Source organism: Vanessa cardui, chromosome 17 (genome assembly GCF_905220365.1).
Source record: "Vanessa cardui chromosome 17, ilVanCard2.1, whole genome shotgun sequence".
Lineage (NCBI taxonomy): Eukaryota > Metazoa > Arthropoda > Insecta > Lepidoptera > Nymphalidae > Vanessa > Vanessa cardui.
Genome location: NC_061139.1, coordinates 2,600,228 through 2,624,745, shown reverse-complemented (window position 1 = coordinate 2,624,745; position 24,518 = coordinate 2,600,228). Strand labels below are relative to the sequence as shown.

The window sequence follows — 24,518 nt, the reverse complement described above, 5'->3', positions numbered from 1 at the left end:
CTTTAAGTGTTACCATTTAAAAATTAAGTCAAGGTCCAATGTACAAATTATAAAAAATGTTTTTTTCTTTTTTTATAAAAGGATCTACTCATGGCAAGTGAAAGCAACGTAAGGAATTCATTGTATTTAAGCAAAAGCACTTAGCGTAACATCATACATTTGTCATCACCTAACATTAAAGATAACGTATTTTAGATAATCATACTATGTGCAGTTCAAGCTTCAGTAGACTAGCAACACTTACAGTTTATAAAACAAGACACATTTCTGTATAGTTAATGCTTCTGACCATAAAGTAGTAAAATTTAAAAGAAATTTGTGATTATAAAGTACTAGAAATGTACATGAACGCTTATATTTAGTATTAGGCTACACGTAGGGACACACAAAACTATAAATTTAAAACGCTTTAAAAAAAATTAAGAGTTAATTCCAGCTGTTGCAAATTTTGAGGATTGAAAAAGTAAGTATTTCACTATAAAATCATATTTAATAAATTTAAAATTAATTACGGCTTGACGTATAAACGCTGTGTAGAGGGTGATTTGTTAAACAATGTTGTGTCTTCTTCTTTCGTATATCAAAACAGTCGAAACAGAATGAGAAAGCGATAAATCAGTGTTTAACGCCCACACAGCAACGTTTATAAGTAAGGCCGTTAATTTTAGTGAGTTAAGATTTAAGTGACTTAAATTTCAAGTGGTCAAAATATTTTACAGAAATATAGAGAAAACAAAAATAAACACAACAAATCTGTACATTAATCATGACAAATACACTAATTATTTTCACACTGTTATAGTTGTGTGAAACTATAAATCAGATCTAGCAGTCTAGACTAACAGTCTTGTAGAGACAATTTTATTTAAATATACAAATTAATATAGTTATTTTTAGTTGCAAACCTAACAGTTCATGTTCATCATTTGTTAATTATTGAGCTTTGGCCAAATTAATTTAAAATAATAAAGATATTTATTTATTTATTTATTTGATCATATTTTTCAAAGAATATCAAAAATCAATATGTGAAAACACAAAATGAATGTTTATCAATAATTATCATGAAACATAATTCATGCTATATGACTAGTTTTTTAAGATTAGAAAGAAGGAGTTAAAGTGTCATACAGCTTTATTATTAACCTGAGTTGACAAAAATATGGACATTACTTCAGGAGGAATATATTTTGAAATATTCATTTTGGTGCCTAATAATATGAATAACAATTTAACCACTGTTGAAATGTTTGTCCACAAGTTACTTCCTGTTACATAAATATATAAGACGAAGAAATGCTCAAAAAATTACTGTTATTTGTTCCTATAGAATAATAATTATATTCGCAACTAGTGGAGGCTCGCGGCTTCGCTCGCTTTTTAGGGGTTGGTTGTCATATCTTAGGCAAAAAAGTACTTCATACCAAATTTCATCAAATTCGAGTCATATGTTATGTAGTGAAAGAGCGACATACAGACAGACAAAGTTACTTTCACATTTACAATATTAGTATAGAAGTATAGATTATATTAAATTTTGAGGCTAAGCACAGCAGTAGTTAGAAAACATCGTTATTTATGATTTTTAAACTCAAAAACAATACCAACACAATTTATAACATCCAATAAACAAACCGTGTTTGGTCATAAATATTGCAAATATTTAGTTCTGAAACATATGTGACTCAAATATTTAAACACGATCTCAATGAACATGCTTGCTATAAGTGTTTATCTAGTGTGTACATAGTCCGCTGCTAAAGTTGCCGTTTTTGTTGTATCACACAATTTTCAGTCACAGCGTGTATACAAAGATTCATATTATAGGCATAACCCGCCGTCGGGGACGCTGGCGAGTGGTCCCGGGAGGCGCCGGCACCTACGGCAGTCTAAACTCTACGCCAGTGGAGCCCCAGGCCTCCGGCAGCGGCCTCAACCTCACCAACGAAATGTAGTGTAATGGTATCTGGGATTTACTGACCCCTAGTTTGTCTTATAAATGCAATTTTAGGTTAATAAGAGAAATGTTGAAACGCAGGGAAATAAAAATACATACATATTGCCATAAAAATGTAATTATATTAATGCCGTTCATTGATTATGTGAGAGCTTTTTCTATTTAAATTTTGATACTGTGATGTAAAATGATGGATATCAGTAAATCTCAGTGGAGGATTGGACTTGAAAAAAAAAGTGAGTGACGTCATGTAGTGGTAGTGATAAAGAGATTCGACGGTAGAATGTGGTAGGAGTTTTATATGTAAAGGTTAACCGGCGTTCCAATTTATTACGTACATTAAGTACAGTGAACTAAAATAAAAAAATAAGTGCTATCCTTTCTGCCCCATTATTAACTTGTGTATCCGCCACACTGGATACATTAAACGGTTACTTAAGACATTTTAAATGTCAAACGAGTGGCGGTAACACATAATAAATAATATTAAATTTTATTTTTGCCAAAATGTAAAGTTAGTTTTTTTTACTCTAAATTAAGATTATTCATAAAAATAATGCTTTTTTTTATAACTGCTTCAAGTTCTAGTAGATTTTATAAACTTTTTTTTTAAAGAGGTTTTTGCAATGACATTGTGAGCACTCTTTAGTTTTGTCTATGCGAAAGTCGAGGCTTGAGATCTGGGGTAATGATATTCATATTAGTATCGTAATATATACGAAATAATTATATTAGTATTATTCACTGTTATACATATTTATATATGTGATAAATAGTGACGAAGTCGAAAGCTTAGAATAAATGTTAGCTGAGTTTTATATTATAATGAAAATTATATCCTCAATAGGATAATATTGTTATAATTTGTCATTGGTATTTGTTTCTTTTTAAACGAAACTTCTTGGAAAAGGACCAAGTACAAAGTTTTTTGAAAATTTTTAACAGAAGCATGGTGATAATTTTCGATATTTTTTTCTAATGATTATTGGCAGTAGTAAATTATATATCATATTATGTAAACATAGTGCATATGAAATGTTTATAAACATTTTTATTTCGATAAATTATCGTCGAAAAATCTCTGTATATAATGTTTCTCGATAATATTTCAAGATTTATGATTAATGTAAGAATTAAAGAATAATATTTATTTTAGCTAATTTTTAATTTTAATTTACAATTTAAACAAAGATAATGTTTTAATTTAACGGAAATATTTTGTTTTATCTCGTGCCTTCTTATGTCAATTTGACAGAAAATATAGATTATAACAGCATATCATACAGTTAAACTAAAAAATATATCGATATATACTGACAATGTAATTATTTGAAAGATTTACCTATTAAGCTTCGTATGTATAGTACCTACAATATTTATCTAATGTAATTACTAAATTTGTCTAAAACCTTTTACCTTGATTTAGAATGGTGTATTTATTTATTATACGATATTTTTTTATGTTATCTTGGGTCCCCGAAATAATGAACATGTTTAATGAAATGTTAAATAGTGTTCATACACGATTATTTTTTATTTGATTTGAAAGTTATTACAATATTTTTTTATTATTGAAAATACAATTACTTATAAACGATTACTTCCTAAGTGTAAGATTTTTAATCAAAGTCCCTATTCCAAAGTTGATGTAAATAAAAGTATATTAGTATTTACTGATACGATTTGTATTTAAAATAATTTGTATACTCGCTAAGCTATGTTAAAGCGCATTTGTGTGTTTTTTCGTGATTTCTGTGTAATAGCGTTTTTAATAAACGATCTGAAAATATATTTTCTTATTCCTACATTATTTTATAAACAAAATGTCAATTTTGAATGAAGGTTTTAAGCGACGAATAGGAATCTAGGTCCCTCTTGGCACAAATAAAATACTAAAAAAAAAAAAGGAATCTACGTGACATTTGGTTGCGCAACGTTGCAGTGTCCTGTGTCATAGCTCGAAACATTACGTGACACAAGACACGTTGCTTGCTCGTGCTCCTAGAGCGAGTGTAAGTGTCCCGTGTCGTTAGGGGGCGTTGAAATATTACGAAACGCAATTCAGGTGGAAGAGGTGTCTCGTAAAACGTTACAACGCGTTACGGGGGTGGGAGAGGTGTCTTTCTTGCAACGCGACACGTGACAGTTTCTTTTTTTAAATAAAAAGTAGATAATCAAAACACTTAAGCTGGCTTCCCACGGCCTGATTTCTCACAGGTCAGACCGCGCCAGGACAGACCGATAGGCCATGGGAACCGTCGCATCTGATGTGGCCTGCGGTGGCCTGATGTAACCCGTTCGATCCATCGGAAGTCGGTAAGTTCAAAGGCGCGGCGCGGCGTGGCACAACGGTGCCTGTACGGGAGCGTGTGCGTCGGTTGTAATCGTTCATTTCACCTGCGGCCGTGCCTGAGAGTACACGCACATGATGGGATGGACAAACGAGCTGATATTTGAGTTTTTAACTCTTTATGAAAATGAACCGGCGCTTTGGAATAGTTCGTCGCCTCAACATAAAAATAAAAATGATATCCATGATGCGTGGTCACGCATAAAAGCTAATTTATCAGATGGAGCTATCCCTATCACGGAATTAGGAGGAGGACACCCACCAGCGTCGTTTCTTTTGCTTTCTTTTTGCTTGGCTTATCAAATATTCACCACTGAATAAAACCACAGCGGCTGCACACGCAGCCAAGCGTTCCGTATCACTACTCATATTGGAATGTCAGTCAACAGGCCGACAACTGCCGTGGGAACGCTCAGTACAGGCCGTGACAGGCCTACACAGGTGGGGCAGCGCCTGGTGAGGCCTGTCGCCTAGCGGGTCGTGGGAATCCATCTTTACAGGAAAATGTTACGGTCCGTTACATGGAGGGGGTGTCAAAAACCACAAAAAATGCGTTTTGTAATATTTGAGCGCTTCCTTATCACGTCGTTTGACACCAAGACGTATACAAAATGTACCGCTCAATTTATTAGTTGTAGTGTGAAAATGATATTGCGCTTTTACAGCTCCACTAAGTATCTGTTCTGGTCAAATTTTTGAGCGTGGCTTACAAAGTGTTCCGGGGCATATGTCCTGAGCAGATTGCACAAAGTTGAAGAGCATGTCCTGCAGCATGTTTTATGCCCTAGTGTATACGGACCTTAATAAGTTAGTGTTAAACAGAGGGTAATTATTACTAAAAGGTTTTAATGCAAGTAAGATAAGGTCACATACATAAAGAGTAAAATTTATTTTTAATTATTGTCATTGAGCTGGTCTACTATCATCAAACATCGGTAAATAATTGAAATAACATTAAGTATTTATTTTTTTATATTTATTAACTGTTTTGAGAATATTTAACGTAAAAAAATATTTACAAACGATTCATTAAAAATAAACATGTCAGCGACTAGATATATTTGTTTGAGCATGCCATAGTTTGTTGTTTGTTACAAGAACACAAATATAAACTGCGTTAGTCTTCATTTGTCACAATACATTACACGTTAAATATCTGGAAATAAGTGATTAAAATATACATCAGGAACGTAACAGCAATTAGGATACAACAATCCATTTTATAACAATAATCTCTAGTTTCTGAAACGGTATGCAAAGTCAGATTTACTTATAATCTATATATAAGCTCATTGGACGCCTATGGCGTCATGGGTAAAATCCACCAATCACATCACAGAATAAATTTAAATAAGTGAAATTGACTTTGATCAGCATTTCGGAATCTGGAGGTAAAACAATCAACAATTTTTAGACATTATTTTTTTTATAAAGTTTGTATAAAATATTTGTAATTTAATAACACAGCAAAGGTCAGATTTTTTTAACATTGCACACATCGTCAGATCTAAAATGATTCTAAACTTAAAATATATATATTTATATCATGGACTTAATGTAGTTATGACGTTTTTAAATGTCGGTATTTTTTAATTTAATTAAAATATAGGTACATTCGATATTATCTCTTATCATGTTGGAATTTAGAACGCATCTATAATTGATGTTCTATTTTTAAACGCTACGTGTCGTCGCGGCAATATTGTATTATTAGCGGGACTTTCTACGATGCGTTTTTTTTTATAAATAGAATAGTTTCCGGATTATTATTGGTTAAGAATTTCGCATTCGTACTCGTCTCGAATATTGTATAAGAACGATTTAACTAATAAGTAAGTCTTATGAGAATAAAACTGTCTAGTATTTAACATTTCAAATGACATTTATAGTCTCGTATAACGGATTTATAGTTCCCGATTTTAATGATGTAAACTGCTCTATTTAGTTTGTTCTTGTGAAATATAATGTGAGGTAATATTTTCGACGCCTCCTTACGACAAAGTGGAAACATTCTTCCCTTTTAGATACTTGTTAGTTGGTGTTGTTAATATTTTTAAATATTGGCCTAGAATTACATTCTTAATTTTATATATTAATTAAAATAAATTACGTATAATTTAAATTGAAAATCAGTTCATAATTGTATTATAGCGCAGTTTTGCTTATAATTCTAAGGGCCCGAACAGGTACTTCGCTGGGCAGTCGTCGCCTTGATCGCTGAGGAACAGAGCGAAGAGTTCTTGGTATCTCGATAGTGCGATTCCACCCTTTCTTCGATCGTCGTCCTGAAAATAAATATACACCTGTATTACCAATTTAAAAAAAAGACACTTTTTAAGCTCTATTAAACTCCATTTACTTGTTTAATTATTGAAAAATAAATTATGAATTATTGTAATCAGTGTATATTATGAGTTTAAAAGTTAAAAATAATGGTTAATTTATTCAAAAATCCATCAATAAAAATGCATTTTTTCAAGCGTTGGTCACGTGACATAAAACGCTCCTGATTTACCGGGCTTATGATGAAGTCACTTTCTTGTTAACCTTGCTTTTCTACTATATGTACCAAAGATTAAAATACAAGAAAGTGACGTCACCGGCCCCATTGCAGCGCCATATTGTCCAAGTAGCGTTTTTGCGCGCTATTTAAATATGGAACTTTTAATATGATATTTTTCGGTAAATATGTACTAGAAATAAAAAAAATCTACTTTTACTGCATTCCTTAACTTCTAATAAATAATATGAAATGGATTTTAAAAACCAGTCAAATAGCCTATTGTTTCTTAATAAACTGAAGTATTGTATCACCACCAAACAAACTTTTCACAAGACCTAGCAGCTAAGGTCTACGGTCTGATGGATTTTTTGTCAAATAATTCCCAATAGGAATCCAGTGCTAATAAATAAAAAATAAAAGGGTATGTATGTTATTATCGAAAATCTTTTTAGACATGGGTTTGATTTAAATTTTCTTTAAAACGTAAACAAGCTAGCGGATTGAAATGGTAAAATGAAACGTAGTTATGCAACAAGATAATAAAAGTTTAACAAGAGATTACTGCTGGACGAGCGCCAACATAAACACTTTCCTCATAGTTCACGGAACATCTTTCTTGAGAATCGATTCAACGAGATATTGTCAAGCAAAGTCTATCGCCAAAATAATGTTACAAGATATGATATGACTAAAATACAATGCAGTGAAGATGTCACTAAAATGTTGCATTTTATTATATGAAAATTGTGTTGATATATTTGTAATATTTTATTCAATAATGAAATACGCATTTATCCACAGATAATACAACGTAGACAGGTTCAGTCGTAATGTCAAGGCACCTCATGGGAATCATATATTTTTTTGTTTTAAATATTTTAACTTAACATAAACTGTATTTTCGATTTCATCGATAGACATACGTATTCCAAACCCATTAACTTAACCACTTAAGTTGGTGCCCTGTGCCTTGTACCCAAAATTAGTAACTCATATAAAATAAAAATAAAACAATTACCAAAAAAATACGCTTTTTCTAATTATGAGATATGTAATGTCAAACCCTGTTTGTGTATAACCGTATATATTTATATTCTATCCTTATTTACGGTTTTACCGGCTGTGTAAGTAAGTGAAGTGAAGTGTAAGTGAAGCTACCGGTGGTAGCTTCACTTAATTGTTAAATGACGATTCAAAAGTGCTTGTAAAAGCCCACTTGAATAAAGTATACTTTGAAAAAAAACCTATAAATGACACTCAGGGAACTCCTTTCCCTTCCCTTCTTTACCTTCCTTAAAACGATACTTCATCTTTTAAATGTCAAAACAATAATAACAGGTAGAAAACCAGTTTATAAATATTAAATAAATGACTAGGCAGAGTTAAGTAAGATCGACAGTGTTTTGTTTAACTCAAAATGAAGTTCGATACCCGATAGCGACAGCGTAATGCTGCGATTGCATTTGCTCGTCATTGACATAAATTCCCTCGCAGGACTTTGCCAAATATCAACCGGGTATTCCGAGAACCGCGTAATGTTACGTAGATACACGTAACTAGATCATTACAAGTGTGGCAATGGCCGTGACTTCGAAAAAAAAACAACGATAGGTACATGAATTCTATTTTCGATTTGTTGAATATAGCTTTTGTTGGTTTCTCTTCACGTCTTTGTTTTAAATTATACATAGTGTTGTGCTAAGTATAGCAGACTACTTTCTTAGATAAATATTTGTTTTTTAGTAGACGTATGTCGACGGTATATCTTACCCGAAAACACTGCAATGTTAGACTTTTACTTAAAATTATTAATTATTCTGACTTAAAAATGACGAATTTCAATTCACTGTTGCTCTCTCAGGCGATGCATTAAAAAATTATCGCAAGCATCTGTCATAATTTAATAATATCATAAAACTGTAAAATACCGATATTCTATAGCTGTAACATCGAAAATGTCGAAATTCGATACAAACTTTCGAACCCCGTTAACACCGTATGAGATGCATTTTGAAAAAGTCTTTTTAATGCACAATGCACAAATGGTATCGCGTGTAGTCGATATTGGGCCTTTTGTCGCGTTTCTTTGCCACACTACGTCTCAAATAAACATAAAATGTATCCCTCTTTGTTTTTCAATGTACAATTTCAATGTGATTTTGACAGATACAAGGGAGCAAGCAAATTTTGTGCAAATATAAAGGTAAGGTAACTGTACTCTCTATCCAGAAGCTGATTTGTAAATAGCTAAAGATGCTCTAGGTCTAGGGTAGTCGAAGATTTTAGGTTTAATTTACCGAAAGTTTTCGTTATAGTGAGTAACGAACCAAGATATTTAATTGGTCTAGAGCAGTCAGAGTACCAAACCCGCTTCTGCCTCCATCTAATCATTGAATGTCACAACGCGCGAACAGAGTTCAAGTAAAGCACTAACAGAGCCAACTACTATGCTTTCTACTGAGCATTTCTTGACGAAAGAACCTTTTTTTAGCATGATCTAGAGCTGGAACCCAATGGAATCATGATCTGTTGTCTTTTAACCATATGGCTAATAATCTAAATGTAATATCATCGTATATCTTTTAATAGTATAAACTATCATTAAAAGAATTGATGCGTACTATCTATACTAATGTAACCTACTCATCATCCTTTTGCCTTTATCCCAATATTATTTGGGGTCGGCGCAGCATGTCTTCTCCTTCCATACTTTTCTGTCAGACGTCATCTCACAAGTAACATTTTTTCTAGCCATATCGTCTTTTACACAATCCATCCATCGTTTCCTTGATCGTCCTCTACCTCTATAACTAATATTATATATATATATAATTAACTAATATTATATTATATATATAATATTAGTTATAGAGGTAGAGGACGACCAAGGAAACGATGTTATAATCTTGCTAATATAACCTACTATACCTAACTTAATATAGAATTTTTTCACAGATAATAAAAAGGTCTTATTCACGCGGTACTAATTTTTTTTAAATATTATATTTTCATATATATACAATACTTTTGATGTTCACGGACCTAATAAGCGTTTACTAGGTTTATGAATATATGAAAAGGTACTTACATTTAACAAGGAATTGTACGCCTCGTCTATAGCTTTGATGTCGTCGACAGCCATTCTCTGCACGCAATCGTATCGGTATTCCTCGATGCCGAGTATTCCGTCGGAATTTATATCGATCATCCTGAAATTTGTCTCAATGAAAGCTTTCATCGCTTGAGGGAAATCCTCGTAACGTTTTCCAATACAGCTATTTTGTACCGCCTGTTTGAATTCATCGGTAGTTACTATTCCATCCTGTAAAAAACACAGTGACCATAGACAAAGGCGCCATATTTGAAAAAAAAAAAATAATAATGCGGCAAGCGTGCCCTGCTACAATGCGTGCTCCGTGCGTGGAATTAGTTGTTGGGGTTTTTGTTTCAGCATTTTTAATAATATTTCATATTTAATCATGCATATTTTAATTAGGCTATTTGTATCGTGTAAATATTGTGTTATTTGTATATTAGAAATATTAAACTGTGTTTAAGATGCTACTAATACTATATAAGATCTGTTCTGTCGCGATTGTGCGTCTCCATTTTGTATTATCGACATATTGCTGATATTTTTCTTGCATGTTATGTCGTTAATATTCTTTTCTATAATTTAGCATGAATAGTCGCGCCATAACATTGTGTGATTACAGCAACGTTTCGATAATTAGCCATCAAATGATAAAGAATTTGATTAATGTACCGACGTATAAAACCTTTTATTAAGAAATGTTATACATGAGATGAGAAGATAAGAGAAGATTATATTCAATATTAAGAATGTTTTAGGAGATAATCTTCAATTAACTGAGTAATTATTTATATGATAAGTTTTAATAATTAACTCATTAACAATACAAATGTACTTGGATTAAATTAAAAAGTTTTTCTGATCACTCAACAGGTCTTTGAGTGGCAATAAAATCTATCTTCTTAGCATTAAGTATTTGAAAATATTAAATAATGCATAGATTTGTTAATTAGGATTTTATATAGAATCATATTAATATTAAATATCTAGCAATCCAATTATTTAAGCCAATTAATTTCTACACATTCATAATAGATTTATTTGTTAGGCTTTATCAATTCGCCATCAGAAGCTAAGACAACGACGACAACAGCGCGGGAGGCGTTGCGTGTAATGTGGAGTGTAACCGACATAGTCTGGCACCTTGTCGAAGTCCGCGAGCTGGGCTATTTCCTCCCACAGACTCAGCATTATATGTTGGTACTTCTGCAGGCGACTCGAGCTGCAGTCCCCTTTCCCTTCCAATACACACGTCCTCAGAGCGAGGCATTGGAAGTCGTGCGCGTCCAAATAGCCGTTATTATCGATGTCTGAAAAAAGTTCGAAATTTAAATCGTTATTATTTTTTCTGATGTTGGCAACGCTTCGATACTGGAAATGGCAGATTTCTTTTGGCAATATATCAATGTGAAAATAAGATTATCATTCGTTTAACTAGATAATTTATTAATGTTTGAATCCGAATATTTAGTTTTGAACATAAATGTATATTTTTTTAATGTTGGACAACATCACATACATTATTATGATCCCAATGTAAGTAGCTAAAGCACTTGTGTTATGGAAAATCAGAAATAACGACGGCACCACAAACACCCAGCCCCAAGACAATATAGAAAACTAATGATAATCTAAATCGAGTCGGTCGGGAATCGAACCCGGGATCTCGGAGTGGCGTACCCATGAAACCGATGTACTCAATACTCGACCAGGGAGGTCGTCGAATAAAACATTTATAAAATATAAGATCAGTGATTGCTTCGTAATAATAGCTATGTAATAATAGCTTCATATTCGCTAAAAGTTAACTATTTATAAAGTAAAGTATCATTGCAAACATCTTATCATATGCTAGTCGATATGAAGATCTTAACAAAATCATGAGCCCTTAGCGTATCTGGCACAACAATGAAGTCTGTATTTGTAAAACACTGACTGACACAATGTCGCAACAACCGAAGTAATCCGACTTGGCCGGCTCTGGTAAACAATGGCAGCGATTATTTTAACCAGCAATTACTCAAGACCTATGCCAAAACCCAGCCCTTTCGTAAGCTTGGACCTGAACGAACTATTAACGAGTTTGAAATTGTCGAATGACAATCGTAGATCAATATATCACTATTTAAAGTATGACAGTTTTCTTTAATATATAGAGTCATTATAACATACATTTTAATGAGCGGCTAATGAGATTTGATTATTAGAATTGTTAAGATTTTTTTTTATTTTATTGTATTTTATTTTATGCGTTAGTTCTGTTGGGAAAATCATAACTTATTAAAATAATAGTTAAACAAGCATCATAACTTAATATTTCTAATAAACCCTGATGTTATAATAAATTACACTGAATTTAATTTATTAATAATTGATAAAAACTTTGCATATAGAACGACGAAAATAATTATTTTTATACATTTATTTGAACATTTCGAAATTCCAGAGAAATAAATTTACATCAAAATTATACTTTAAAAATACGCGAAATATTTATTGATTTAAGATAAAATTTTAGTAATAAGCTAATAATTTTACTTGTTTTTATAGTACTTTCACGTTTTCTAAATTCATATCAATATAGTCAATATCATGACTATAAATATCTACTAAAATGTCTTACGGAATTTTAGGAAAAGAAAGAAAGAGCAATAGGATAAAATTTAGTCATATTCGAGCCAATGATGATGGTTAGTGTTCTTTCGAGTCTGACGGTGATTAATATAATCTGTGCGTATTGGTGTTAGCCAATCAAGAACTCAATGCCAATGTGAAGATTTGTTTCTGAAATAGATCGTCTTGTTCATTCAATATAAAGGTTAGGGTTATCGATATATTTCTTCAGTGTCCATTTAATAATGAAATATATATAATATTATTTATGTTCTAGCACATTGAAATATATTTATAAGAAATAGTTTTCAGGGGATATAAAGATTGAAAGTACGAATTAAAACGCACATATATAACGCATATAAATATTAACAGCGTAAGGTGATTTTTGTCCCAGTGGTTATAACCACATAGGCATATAAGACTGGAGGTCTTATATGCCCATAAATATGTATAAAGAGGATTTAATAAAGATTTAATATTAGAATGGATTTTTTTTAGGGCAGGTTAGAGTAAAAAACGTACATAAAATTAAAAAAAAATGCCATCGACAAACTCAAATAGTTTCGAATAAACGCGAAGTTTCGCGGGAGCCCAATAGTCCAATTTAATTGCTTACGACAAGTGATTTATCACCAACGGCGAGAAAGTTATAATTATGGCAATATTAGGATAAATAATTAGTAAGAAATACATAACTGGTTATTTAAGCTATATTCGTTATTTCATATTAATTCCACATTTATTTTTATTAGATAATGATATTCGCCGAATGTGTTACGAAAAATGTGAAGCACGAGAAGATACAACTAAATTAATTAATTCAGTATTATAATAAACATTGCTAATATTTTCGTATGTCAAATATAGGAAAGTAATTATTATGTACCATGCTGATAAGGAAATTATAATTTTAGTAAACTCATCGTAGCAGGTATTACCGAAAATTAACAGAATAGTAAGAAAACATTCGAATCTTAATCAATTTGGGTATGTGGAGAGAAATCTGGGAGAAATTCCTTCAACACACGCTGCTTGATCTGAGATAAACAATAATGACAATAAATAGTGGCATTGATTTGAATTTTGTCCACCGATTACTTTGAAATTAAACTTACAAATAATAATTTTGCCGTTTTTTCCGAAGAGAAATACGAGTTTGTCCCAAGCTTCGTGGCCTATATACATTTGGGTCTGCAAAGCCTTTCCCTGAAGACTATGGTCCTTGGTAGGCTATTTTGAAGCCAGCTCCTAACTACGATATCGACAATACACTGATACAGTCACAATTTTTGTTCTTTTGTCAAACTGGACCACTGGGGGAAGAAACGAGTCGTATGGGATTTGTACCCTTTGAAGCAAATGCGATAGCGATCGCGAATGTATTAATATTCAGGGACATCCAGGGACGAAAAACACACTTTAAATAATTAACATTCTCTTGGTGGTAGGGCTTTGTGCAAGCCCATCTGGGTAGGTACCACCCACTCATCAGATATTCTACCGCTAAACAACAGTACGCAGTATTATTGTATTCCAGTTTGAAGGGTGAGTAAGCCAGTGTAACTACAGGCACGAGGGACATAGCATCTTAGTTCAAGGTTGGTGGGGTATTGACGATGTAAGGAATAGTTAATATTTCTTACAGCGTCATTGTCTATTGGTGATGGTGACCACTTACCATCAGGTGGCCCATATGCTCATCCGCAAAACCTATTCCATAAAAAAATAAAAAATAAACAGGTAACTATACTGTCTCGTAAAATTTCGTGTTATTTCGCAATATCCGGATGGCTAATCTCCACTGCACTATTTGGAACTCAGTTCCGCAGCTGCAGATACCGACAGTCTGACTGAGCAAAAGGGCCTCCCGTAAAGTGTCATCGGTCGCACGAAACCAGCAAAGAACTCTTTCTCTCTATCTCTTGAGGGTGAGGCCCTAGTATTTCAGGTACCTGACCACCTGGACGTTTGAGCCAACCTATTCCTTTGTGTTATGACCACAGGAAACTTATATATTAATAATTACATACGACCTTTATTAAATAATAATTAGCTGATATGTCTCCGTGCTTCGAAGCATCCGTGTGCCAACTGTTTTGACGAACGGTTCCGACGTGGGCTCATTTATGATGTTAACGCTAAACAAATTTTAAAATTAAAAAGATAAAATGAATTTTGTTTTTAATTTATTCTTGTATGCAATAGAAATAACTTTCAATTAACGAAATTTAACAATCAGGCATTATTTTTAGCCATTTTAGCCATGACCTACGGCATAAATGATATTTGATTGAATTTTTTTTTGTTTTAAATTGTTTAATTTTATTGCGTTAAATATTTGATTCTCTTGAGAGATTTAATGATAATATAATATAATAAATATTTGATTGTTTCCAAAATGTATACCTCAATAAAATTCTTAAGATATTTCAGACTTGGCAAGTAAAATTCTTGACGCTTTAATAATTGAAAAGAAACAGCGGCTTTATTAATTTAATTTCAATTAGATATATTTTTAATGATCTTTAAAGTAATATTTTTTGGTTCTATTCCAATGTCAAAAACATAATATCGCTCAATTAACTGAGTAATGGTTTTCTGAGATGTAATAAATCTTCCTCTGTAATAGTCTGTGGGTGTGTCTGTTTATTTATATAAGCGCATAATTCGACTTTGCTCGATTAATCCAAGCGTCCATGAAATGTCGATTCTTAAATAATGGTATCCGATATTTGTATTAACTTCCTGTCAAATTATAATAACAATAATTATTTGTCTCTTTAATATTTACTATTATCGTATTAAATCGATCAATTTTTGGATAAAAATTAACAAAATTACTTTTTTTTTATAATAGCGGGAATAAGTATATCCCTATCATGTCTGAGGCTTAAAATCCTTTTATTTCTTACATTCGTAATTCAATAGGACGACAGTCTACAACGAGCGGAGCTATTGAACGCAGCATCAATGGCGGCTTTATCCAAGCGATGTCCAAGATTCGTTGAACAACCAAAATTTTTACTCTATGATTGAGAGTTATTTTCCGAATAAGTCAAATGTAAGTTTATTTATAACCAAGTATTTTAAGAATATTTAATATTAATTGTCTACTTTAAAGTAGAATTCAATGTCATAAAAAAAGAGGTTAAGAATTTCTGTGTTTTACACGATACCTGTAGGAATCATCACCCAAATTATCATTAGCTGTCTCACAGTCTCAGCGAAGGAAATATGTATTCTCAAAAACATTATACATTCTCATAAAACGAGAAGTATTATGTGGGAAAGTCCTAACATATGTATTTTTTATATGAAAGATTAATTTATATGGTTTATCACTTGATGTACAATTCAAAAAATATGAAACATTTTATACCGACTTCAAGAATCGTTATTATTTTTTCAAAGTAAAATGAAATGATTAACTCACCATATAGGTAACGTACAACAAAAGCGACTCTATTGTCCCAGGTGTATGCCATAGTTACTGTTTTGATTAATAATCAGGCACAATACGTTTATATTTTCAGTTGAATATTAGCGCAATATGCAAATAACACATCAAGGAACGCTCCACGACTGTCAGCGCCGCTCGCGTCGCGTGTAATCCGAATTAAAACAATATTGCGAGACGGGCGACGTCACAGTGCGGATCCAATAGACGCCCTAAATATATCTACTATATCGTAGTGGCAGACTATCGGTTTTGCTTGTGCGCTTGGCACGCTGATAACAGGGTGACAACGAGATCTATCGATAGCAGGACCAAGGTGATACTCATTGTTTTTAGAGTTTACTTGCCTGCTGCAACTTATCAATCAGCATCCAATTCTGGAGACAGTTCTCCCTATAATGACGCCGATCCTCCGCTTTCCGTATACAGTTTCTTCTACCTTCCATCTTCTGTTTGTCATATTACCACAAAGACTTGCTGGCTTGTGGCTGACAATTTAAAACCATATAGAATGAGACAAAAATATAATTATATATTAAAATTAAAAATAATAAAGTGAACCGTGGTCATGATACGATTTGACACAGGGCTAATTGGTTGCGCTAGCGCATCTCAGAACTGCAAGGTCGAGATCAACTGCAATTAATTTTATTTTGACGGTCCCGAACCATGGCGTAACCATTAGAAAACTTAAAAATCATTTTAATTTGACTGAAGAAAAGCTATTAGCATTTGCAGAAAATTCCTTGAATATTCCTTCAATAATTATTTGGTTTAAATGTTCCTCCAAGTCGTCTGATTATAATCATTTCAAAATAATTGAAAGTTTTCTTATTTAAAGCTTAGCGCATTCACGTAAGGATTGACCAAAAATTACGAATATTTATTGATTGGGTACGTTATAGATGTTAGTAGATCTTTAGTTCAAAACATTTTATTTTATAAACATTTAATGACCGTTATATTAACAAAGTGATTGTCCACTCATATATTTAGGCCGAAAATATAATCTACTGTAAACTAAACTGCACGATGTTATAAATTTACATAATATTTTTATATTTTTATAATTTGACTTTTATTAAGATTACATTAAAAATAACAAAACATATGGTAATGAAGAAAGTAAAGACGAGGCTGTGAAATGGACTGCCTTTGAATAGAATTAAGAAAAAAAGCCTGTTTTAAAGTAAAATGTCATTGTCAAACCGCTAACGTCAATACTAAATACTTAAGGACAACAGTAGAATCAAGAATGTTTTTGCTCATGTTTTTTACAAAACAATGAATTGAATTGAATTAATACGATACACCTATTTGTAAAATATTTAAACATGAATTTTGCTATTACAAACAAAGCCTTAATTGTAGCGATTCTGCTAGTAGGTAAGTGTTTTACAAGAATATATGTTTTTTAATTATGCTGCACAATTGTTAAATTCTGAAATAAAATATATATGCTAATTAGCCTTTAATTAAATGTAACATATAAAGGTTAGATGGAGTTGTATAATACAATTAAACGAACACTATCGAATATGAGGCATTGAGTGTATATTTATAATATTAAACGAATTTATTTTTATGGATTGATATATATATATAAATAACACTTATATTTACAGGCTATCCTATATTAACTTCTCAATTCGATATAGATGAAGAAACAGACCTACAAAAAGATGATGACTTTTCTACAGTGGATGAATCTGAATCACTATTGTCTAATGTTGTATCAGATGTAAATAAAACATTAACAAACTTCTATAATCACGTAACTTCGGCTAATGTATCTGTAGAAAACAAAACACAATCATTGAACGAAACTCGGAAACTAGTCAAATGTAAGGAGATAGTGTATGACCAAAGTGAGTTAGTGGAGCCCTCTGTAGAAATAATTAATGGTACTTCTCTTGCAAAACTACTGCAAGCTAAACCAGATATAACTAGCCGTGATATTGAAGCGGATTGTGTTTTAGTATTGTTTCATGCCAGAGCTTGCCCATTCAGTGCTCATGCAGCACCACATTTTAATGCGCTAGCTAGATCATATCCAAATATAAAAATGGTAGCACTTGATGCTTTAAAATACCATGGAATCAATGCACAATATGGAATTGTGGGTGTGCCAACACTGAAAATGTTCCACAATGGTCGACCTGTCGGTAAATTTAATGGTACAGAGTACAATATCCACTTATTTAGTAAGTTTGTTCATGCTATAACAGGACAAAACCCTCAGGGTTTGCTAGTTACTTCGAAAGATTTTCAGGGACCTGTATCAAGCGTTGTGGAAAAGGAAACTGATTATTTTTTAATTCTATCATGGTTTTTCATTATTGTGTGTTCCATTTATTACTTCATGGAGTCAAAGTGGTGGAAAATGATCGTTGAAATGATTCAAAATAACTGGAGGGAGTCTGAAGCGCAGCATGAACACAATGACTGACTGATTTTGTTTATTTTGCATTTGTATATATAAATAAATTATTGGTGTTAAGTTTAAGTTGTCTTTTTTTACACTATTTAACTAATTACAAGCATTTAAATTGGTTGTTCGGTATTGTACATTTAATTTAAATGTTGTTTAAATATATGTATAGGATAAAATGCAGATAAAATGTTAAAATGATCAACATCAATTTTTTTTTAATAATAATTGTTTCTGTTTAACCATGCCTATAAGAGCATAGCAAATTATTATTAAGATGGAGTGAACTAATGAATTTTTTTTTTGTATGCTCTTCTACTAAGAAAACCTAATAAGATAAAGAATACTTAAATTATTGGTATGGCTTGCAAGTCTGTCTAGGATACCCACCAATTTATCATATTTTGTATTGCCAAGCGGCTATACTTATATTGTTGTGTAACTTAGTTTAAAGGGTGAGTAAGCTGGTGTAAATACAGGCACAGGGAATGCTGTATCCCTTTAATATATAATTAATCTTGGTTTAGCAAAAATATGCTCATGAAGTTCAACCAAAGAAAGGAATCTTAAAGATATTTGATTTCTTTGAAATATATGTATATTTATTTTTAAACTGCAAATGTTTCAGGAAATTCAAGATATCTTTCCATATTATTGACTATTCTTGCTGTAAATTATAATAGATAGACCAATTATTTTTTAAGCAACAATCAAACAAGTATTAAAATCTGTAGCAAATAACAACATATTAACTTTAAAAATTATATATTATTATCAAACAATTATGGTAAAATCACAAAAAATATATTATACTAGTCAAGACCCGTAATTAGCACTGTTACTTTAATTCAGCGGGCATGTCAGCACCATTCAAAGCAGCTAGTATGTTATTGGCACTCAATTCACTCATTGTGTTCCTAGCTTCTATGGTAGCACTGCCAATATGAGGTAAGATAATACAATTCTTTAGTTTAAATAATGGACTGTCTAATGGTAAGGGTTCTGGAGTGGTGACATCTAAGCCAGCTGCTCTTATTGTATTGTTCTTAAGTGCTTCAATCAAAGCATTCTGATCAACAGTGCCACCTCGACTTGTATTTATAAAAATGGCTGTACGTTTCATTTTTTCAAATGCACTTTTGTTGAAGATCTCTTTTGTCTCTGGTACTAATGCAGCGGAACAAATGACAAAATCACTTTGAGCTAAAAGTTCATCAAAGCTCACTTTAATAGCACCAAATTCCTTTGCTTCTTGCTTTTCACTTCGGTTGAAGTAGAGAATCTTGGAGGGATTGAATGACTTAATGCGTTTGGCTATAGCTTGGCCTATTCTGCCCAATCCTACTATGCCAACAGTAGATCCAGCTAGGCCAGGTCCTGTCATCCATGTAGGTGCCCAAGAAACCCAACCTCCAGTTCTAGCTTCATGTTGTGCTTCTGGAAGACGTCTCGATGTGGACAATAACAGAGCCATCTGCAATTTTCATTTTTGTTGGTTAGTAAGTACACAAAGAGAAAGATATATTTGAATATATTTGCTTTGTTAAAATTCTATAAAACTTGTAACATGCGTTGTCTGTAAAATAAAACTGCATAGGTAATAGTCAATTGATGAAATGAATATTTAGTGAATACTTTATTTGAAACAGCTGCAATTGTATTTTTCATCACAAATTTCTTATTGTGTGTATTGGACCACATCCTATTGGTTTGTTAAATAAATTAAAGTTATTCATACAGTATATTTGCTTGCTATTTCAGCATATAATTTAATAACAAGATAACTTACTGTTAGTTCTGCAGTGGCGTCTGTTAATACATCTGGTGTGTACCCAATCCTGATACCCCGTTTCTTACACTCAGCAACATCAATGTGGTCGTAACCAACAGATATTGTTGCCACAACTTTTAACTCTGATCCAGCAGCATCGAGAATCTCTTTGTTTATTTTATCAGTAAGAGAGCAATATATAGCATTCACACCAGAGATTGACTTCTTAAACTCATCAAATGGGACGGGTGATGGTTTGCTCCACATTTTAACTTCACATCTGCAAATGGAACAAATATTAATGATGATATTACTGGAAGTAATCATATTTCTTAGAATATTTAAGAAACGAAATGTTTTCAGAATAAAACATTAATTATTTAAGGTTATGTTTTAATTTAAAAATAACATATTTGTTTCTATAAAGTTACAGGTGCACTCACTGTTTTTTAAGCAAATCCACCCCACATTCAGGCATATCAGAGCGAGTGATATAAACTTTATATCTTCCGGAACTCATTTTTCTCGTGATGTTACTTGACAAACCTTTACGAAGCAGACTAGCTACAGAAACTGCGGCTGTTTTATAAATCATGAATCAATTGAATGTATTTGCTTTTTGTGTGCGAATAATTTCCGGGTACAAATGTATACCAAGGTCGTACTGTTCTATGGCAGATATTTAGGCGGTGCTTCGTAACCTTTCTTATCATCATTGCCCTTGAAGTAAGATGGTTTCGCTACGTAAATTGCCAGATGTAAAGCCGCTACTGTAGCAAGTATTACTTTGCCTTTTGTTGATTTAATGAATGATACGGTAGACATAGTATAGACTTAATATTTAAGCCTAGTACACATAAACAAATTAAAAATAAGTCGAAATTCGGAACTCGCGGTCAGTGTGTATGTTTAAGGTAAACGAGAGTGACTACTCTTTTGTCAAGTATTTATTTGATTTAAACTTATCACTATCAGTATTCGTTGTCCAAAGAAAAATATGACAGATTCAAAAGTGAAAAATGACACATATTCCTAGAATAATCCGTGTTGCGTAAAATGTAAACGAATAAACGAACGTCACATTATTCCACGATTTTAGGTGATCAAGAAATTAAATTATTGAATTGTAAGGGAGAAATATTACTTTGATATTAATATTGCTTTTAAAATATATTGATTATAGTGTTACACAATTTAAGTTTAAAGTAATATTATATGTCAAAAAACATTGTGCAACGTTTCATAGGTTTTGTGTAAAGTATTTTTTGTTCCCGTTGGCGATTTCGGCGCAAATACTGAACTATCATCAACTATCTATTGATGTCTTGAAATAATATCTATTAAATTAATGTTTAGTGGAAGTGCTCATCAACTCTTACTAAGATTTATAGAAAAGTAATTAAACTCTGATCGAACGAAAATAAACGCTAGGTTGAATGAAATAATTGATATTATTTGCTATTATATTTCTTTCTCCTTGCTATATGTTTCAATAATGATTACCGTCTTCCTATTAACTGTTAACTTAATATTATACGAAACTGGAATATATTTTAAACAGAACTTTTCGAATACTGATGAAAATTGCATCTTGTTTTGATTTTTTTTTTTTGGATCTCTACACGATTCACAAAAACAGTATGTACTTACAAATCTTACAATTACTAAATTAGCACATGATCAAACAATAAAGTAGGTAATAATAGAATTATTTTACAATATTTGTCACCAATGTATTATTGCTAAATGTAAGTAACAGGCGCTTTGAATTTCTGATAGAACTTTTCTAAATAATAATTAATTATTTTACTTAGAGTATTATATATTAATATAAAATTTTATAATATTTTTATTTACCAATAATAATCTGTTAAGTCAAAGGGAGATGGAAATGTGCAAGGGAAAAAATACCGGAGCCATAAGAGAATCATCTAATTCTATAAATAAAAATTTTAACAAAAAGAAAAACCGACTTCAAACAAAACAGCATTTTAAAACAAATGAATATGCTCTAAAAAGTAATAAAAATAATTGCGTATTGAACATATTTTTTAGAGTCCTCCTAAGAAAAATGAAATGAAAAATATAAGACTACTTAAAAGTCGATTTACGGTTATATAACGTAGTTATAGTTATTGCTATATTTGGAGCCGGTGTCAGCCACGGTGCCCTTGCCCCAACAATCAAAAGAAAGAAGCGATACGAGCCCCTTGATTGATCCAGTATATTATTGTGTAAAAGGTAATTTGTAAAAAAACATATTTGTTAAAGTAAGATATACTGTAGGGTTTGATTGGCTGACACCGACTCCAAATATAGCAATAATTATAACTACATTATATAATCGTAAATCGACTTTTAAGTAGTCTAATATTTTTCATTTCATTTTTCTTAGGAGGACTCTAACAAATATGTTCAATACGCAATTATTTTTATTACTTTTTAGAGCATATTCATTTGTTTTAAAATGCTGTTTTGTTTGAAGTCGGTTTTTCTTTTTGTTAAAATTTTTATTTATTTTTTGATTTTAAGTGAAGCTGATGTTGAGTAACTATTTTTTCTTAATATGGATAGATTAAGAGTTTCGTTTATATGAGTCAGAAACTACTTTGAGGACAATTTCAAAGGAAACTTGCGAATAAAGCAAAAATAGACTTTCGAAAATGCGGATTTACTACGTCATGTGGCGTAAACTACAAGGATCCCTCGAAAGAGCTGTAATCGACCTCAGCAAAAAAACTTTGAAAAAGACCAACTATATTTCGTACATCACATACACAAAATTTGATTAAAGATAGTAAGAAATTCTGCCCCATGTCGCACCCTAATTGCGAGCCGTATAGGAGTTCCATCACTACATAGTATAAAACAAAGTCGCTTTCTCTGTCCCTAAATCTTTAAATCTACGCAACGGATTTTGATGCGGTTTTTTTTTAAAAGATAGTGTGATTCAAGGAGAAGATTTGTGTGTATAATACATGAACAATATAGTAAAGAAACACTGATAATTTTAGAAGTTTGCGATGTGATGTCGTAAATAAACGAATTCTGTAGTATATTTAGTATCATTATTGCACCCGTGCGAAGCCGGGGTGGGTAGCTAGTTGATTATAATATTCGACTATTATAATTACATAAACATAACCACATTACGGAAGGTGACTCAAATATCCAAATAACCTATAAATAAAAGATTAGACTGAGTATCGCTAACGTTCTCCTCAGAATTGTTCCGTTCCCGTCCGTTCCGTTACTTTGTCATGGATCCTGTGCTCAGAACCTTACCAAACGTTCACCAAATTACCCTTGAAGTATATATTTTATAATAAAAAAAGAATTATCAAAATTGGTTAACGTGATTTTCAGTTATTCACCTATTTGTCGCGCATATACATAATGCAAATTTAAGACTTATGTCGTTTTCATATGGATACCATCATCGGAAAAAAATAAAAAAAAAATGGGACCCCACGGGAAGCACTACCTTTCAAACAAAAAAAAAATTATCAAAATCGGTCCACCCAGTGAAAAGTTATGAGGTAACAAACATAAAAAAAAAAAAAAAAAAATACAGACGAATTGATAACCTCCTCCTTTTGGAAGTCGGTTGAAAATAATACTTTTCCACGCCTAGATTTATCATTACAATTATTATAATAAAACAGCTGAAAATATTAAAAAAAAAAACCTCCTTAGACGTTAGGTGCATAATGAATCTTGGTGAATGGTGAAATATTATCCGATATTATAAAAACCATAACTCATTATAGAACCAACAAAAACGAATGAATGTCATAGTTCAGTAAATAAACTAAATTGAAATAGACTAAACCTACAGGTGAGGATAGGGAATAAATCTATACTAATATGTATAATAAATGTGAAAGTAACTCTGTCTGTCTGTAGCTCTTTCGCGACTAAACTGCTGAACCGAATTTTATGAAATTTGGTATGAAGCAACTCGAATTACAAGAAAGGACCAAGGATAGGCTACTATTTAGCCCGACATATGACAACGAACACTACTACTTGAGTGTAACTGTATGAAGGTATTATGTTAGTGTATATTTGCTATTCCAGAGAAGGGAAGTAAAAACGTGGCTGAACATTTAAATAATGAGTGAATCAATGCGGATGGCAATTGCAAGAACATATCTTATTACAAAAAAGTAGCTAAATTGTCTAGGACTAAATCTCATTGTCTATGATTAGTTCATTATCAAAAATGATTTTATTTTTTTGTAAATTGAATTTTAACCTTTAAATTATATTATAAATGTAGTCAAGTGATCATTAGTATTGTTCGAGAATGTCTAACACGACTCTGTAAATAAAAACA

The 24,518-nt window shown here is 31.8% G+C and overlaps 4 protein-coding genes across 7 annotated transcripts in view; 2 read left to right on the top strand and 2 right to left on the bottom strand.

Moving 5' to 3' along the window:
• The window catches only part of LOC124536773 (NPC intracellular cholesterol transporter 1), a 65,639-nt gene extending 61,893 nt beyond the window's left edge, over nt 1-3,746 (top strand). For 2 of the 3 annotated variants that reach the window (XM_047113363.1, XM_047113365.1), the window contains one exon: nt 1,828-3,746. In XM_047113363.1, the coding sequence (XP_046969319.1) occupies nt 1,828-1,955 (128 nt within the window). In that variant the 3' untranslated portion in view covers nt 1,956-3,746. Of the gene's footprint in view, nt 1-81; nt 109-1,827 lie in introns of all 3 variants that reach the window. The other variant, XM_047113367.1, reaches the window with a different exon arrangement.
• A 1,999-nt stretch (nt 3,747-5,745) lies between these two features.
• LOC124536901 (sarcoplasmic calcium-binding protein) lies at nt 5,746-16,207 on the bottom strand. Of its 2 annotated transcripts, none has more exons than XM_047113559.1 (4): nt 15,954-16,207; nt 11,036-11,214; nt 9,899-10,132; nt 5,746-6,592 (listed from the first exon to the last, which is right to left on the bottom strand). In XM_047113559.1, exons 1-4 carry the CDS (start codon nt 16,003-16,005, stop codon nt 6,470-6,472), a joined length of 588 nt encoding a protein of 195 aa, XP_046969515.1. In that variant the 5' UTR covers nt 16,006-16,207; the 3' UTR covers nt 5,746-6,469. The 2 variants fall into 2 exon arrangements, with proteins under 2 accessions (XP_046969515.1, XP_046969516.1); XM_047113560.1 differs by having other exon boundaries at nt 11,048-11,214.
• A 977-nt stretch (nt 16,208-17,184) lies between these two features.
• On the top strand, nt 17,185-18,483 carry LOC124536900 (thioredoxin domain-containing protein 15). The gene is made up of 2 exons (XM_047113558.1): nt 17,185-17,363; nt 17,603-18,483. The coding sequence occupies exons 1-2, from the start codon at nt 17,312-17,314 to the stop codon at nt 18,424-18,426; spliced, it is 876 nt and encodes a 291-aa protein (XP_046969514.1). The 5' UTR covers nt 17,185-17,311; the 3' UTR covers nt 18,427-18,483.
• Nucleotides 18,484-19,172: 689 nt separating this feature from the next.
• LOC124536910 (glyoxylate reductase/hydroxypyruvate reductase) lies at nt 19,173-21,162 on the bottom strand. The gene is made up of 3 exons (XM_047113576.1): nt 20,623-21,162; nt 20,198-20,459; nt 19,173-19,882 (listed from the first exon to the last, which is right to left on the bottom strand). Exons 1-3 carry the CDS (start codon nt 20,772-20,774, stop codon nt 19,247-19,249), a joined length of 1,050 nt encoding a protein of 349 aa, XP_046969532.1. The 5' UTR covers nt 20,775-21,162; the 3' UTR covers nt 19,173-19,246.
• Between the last annotated feature and the right edge of the window lie 3,356 nt (nt 21,163-24,518).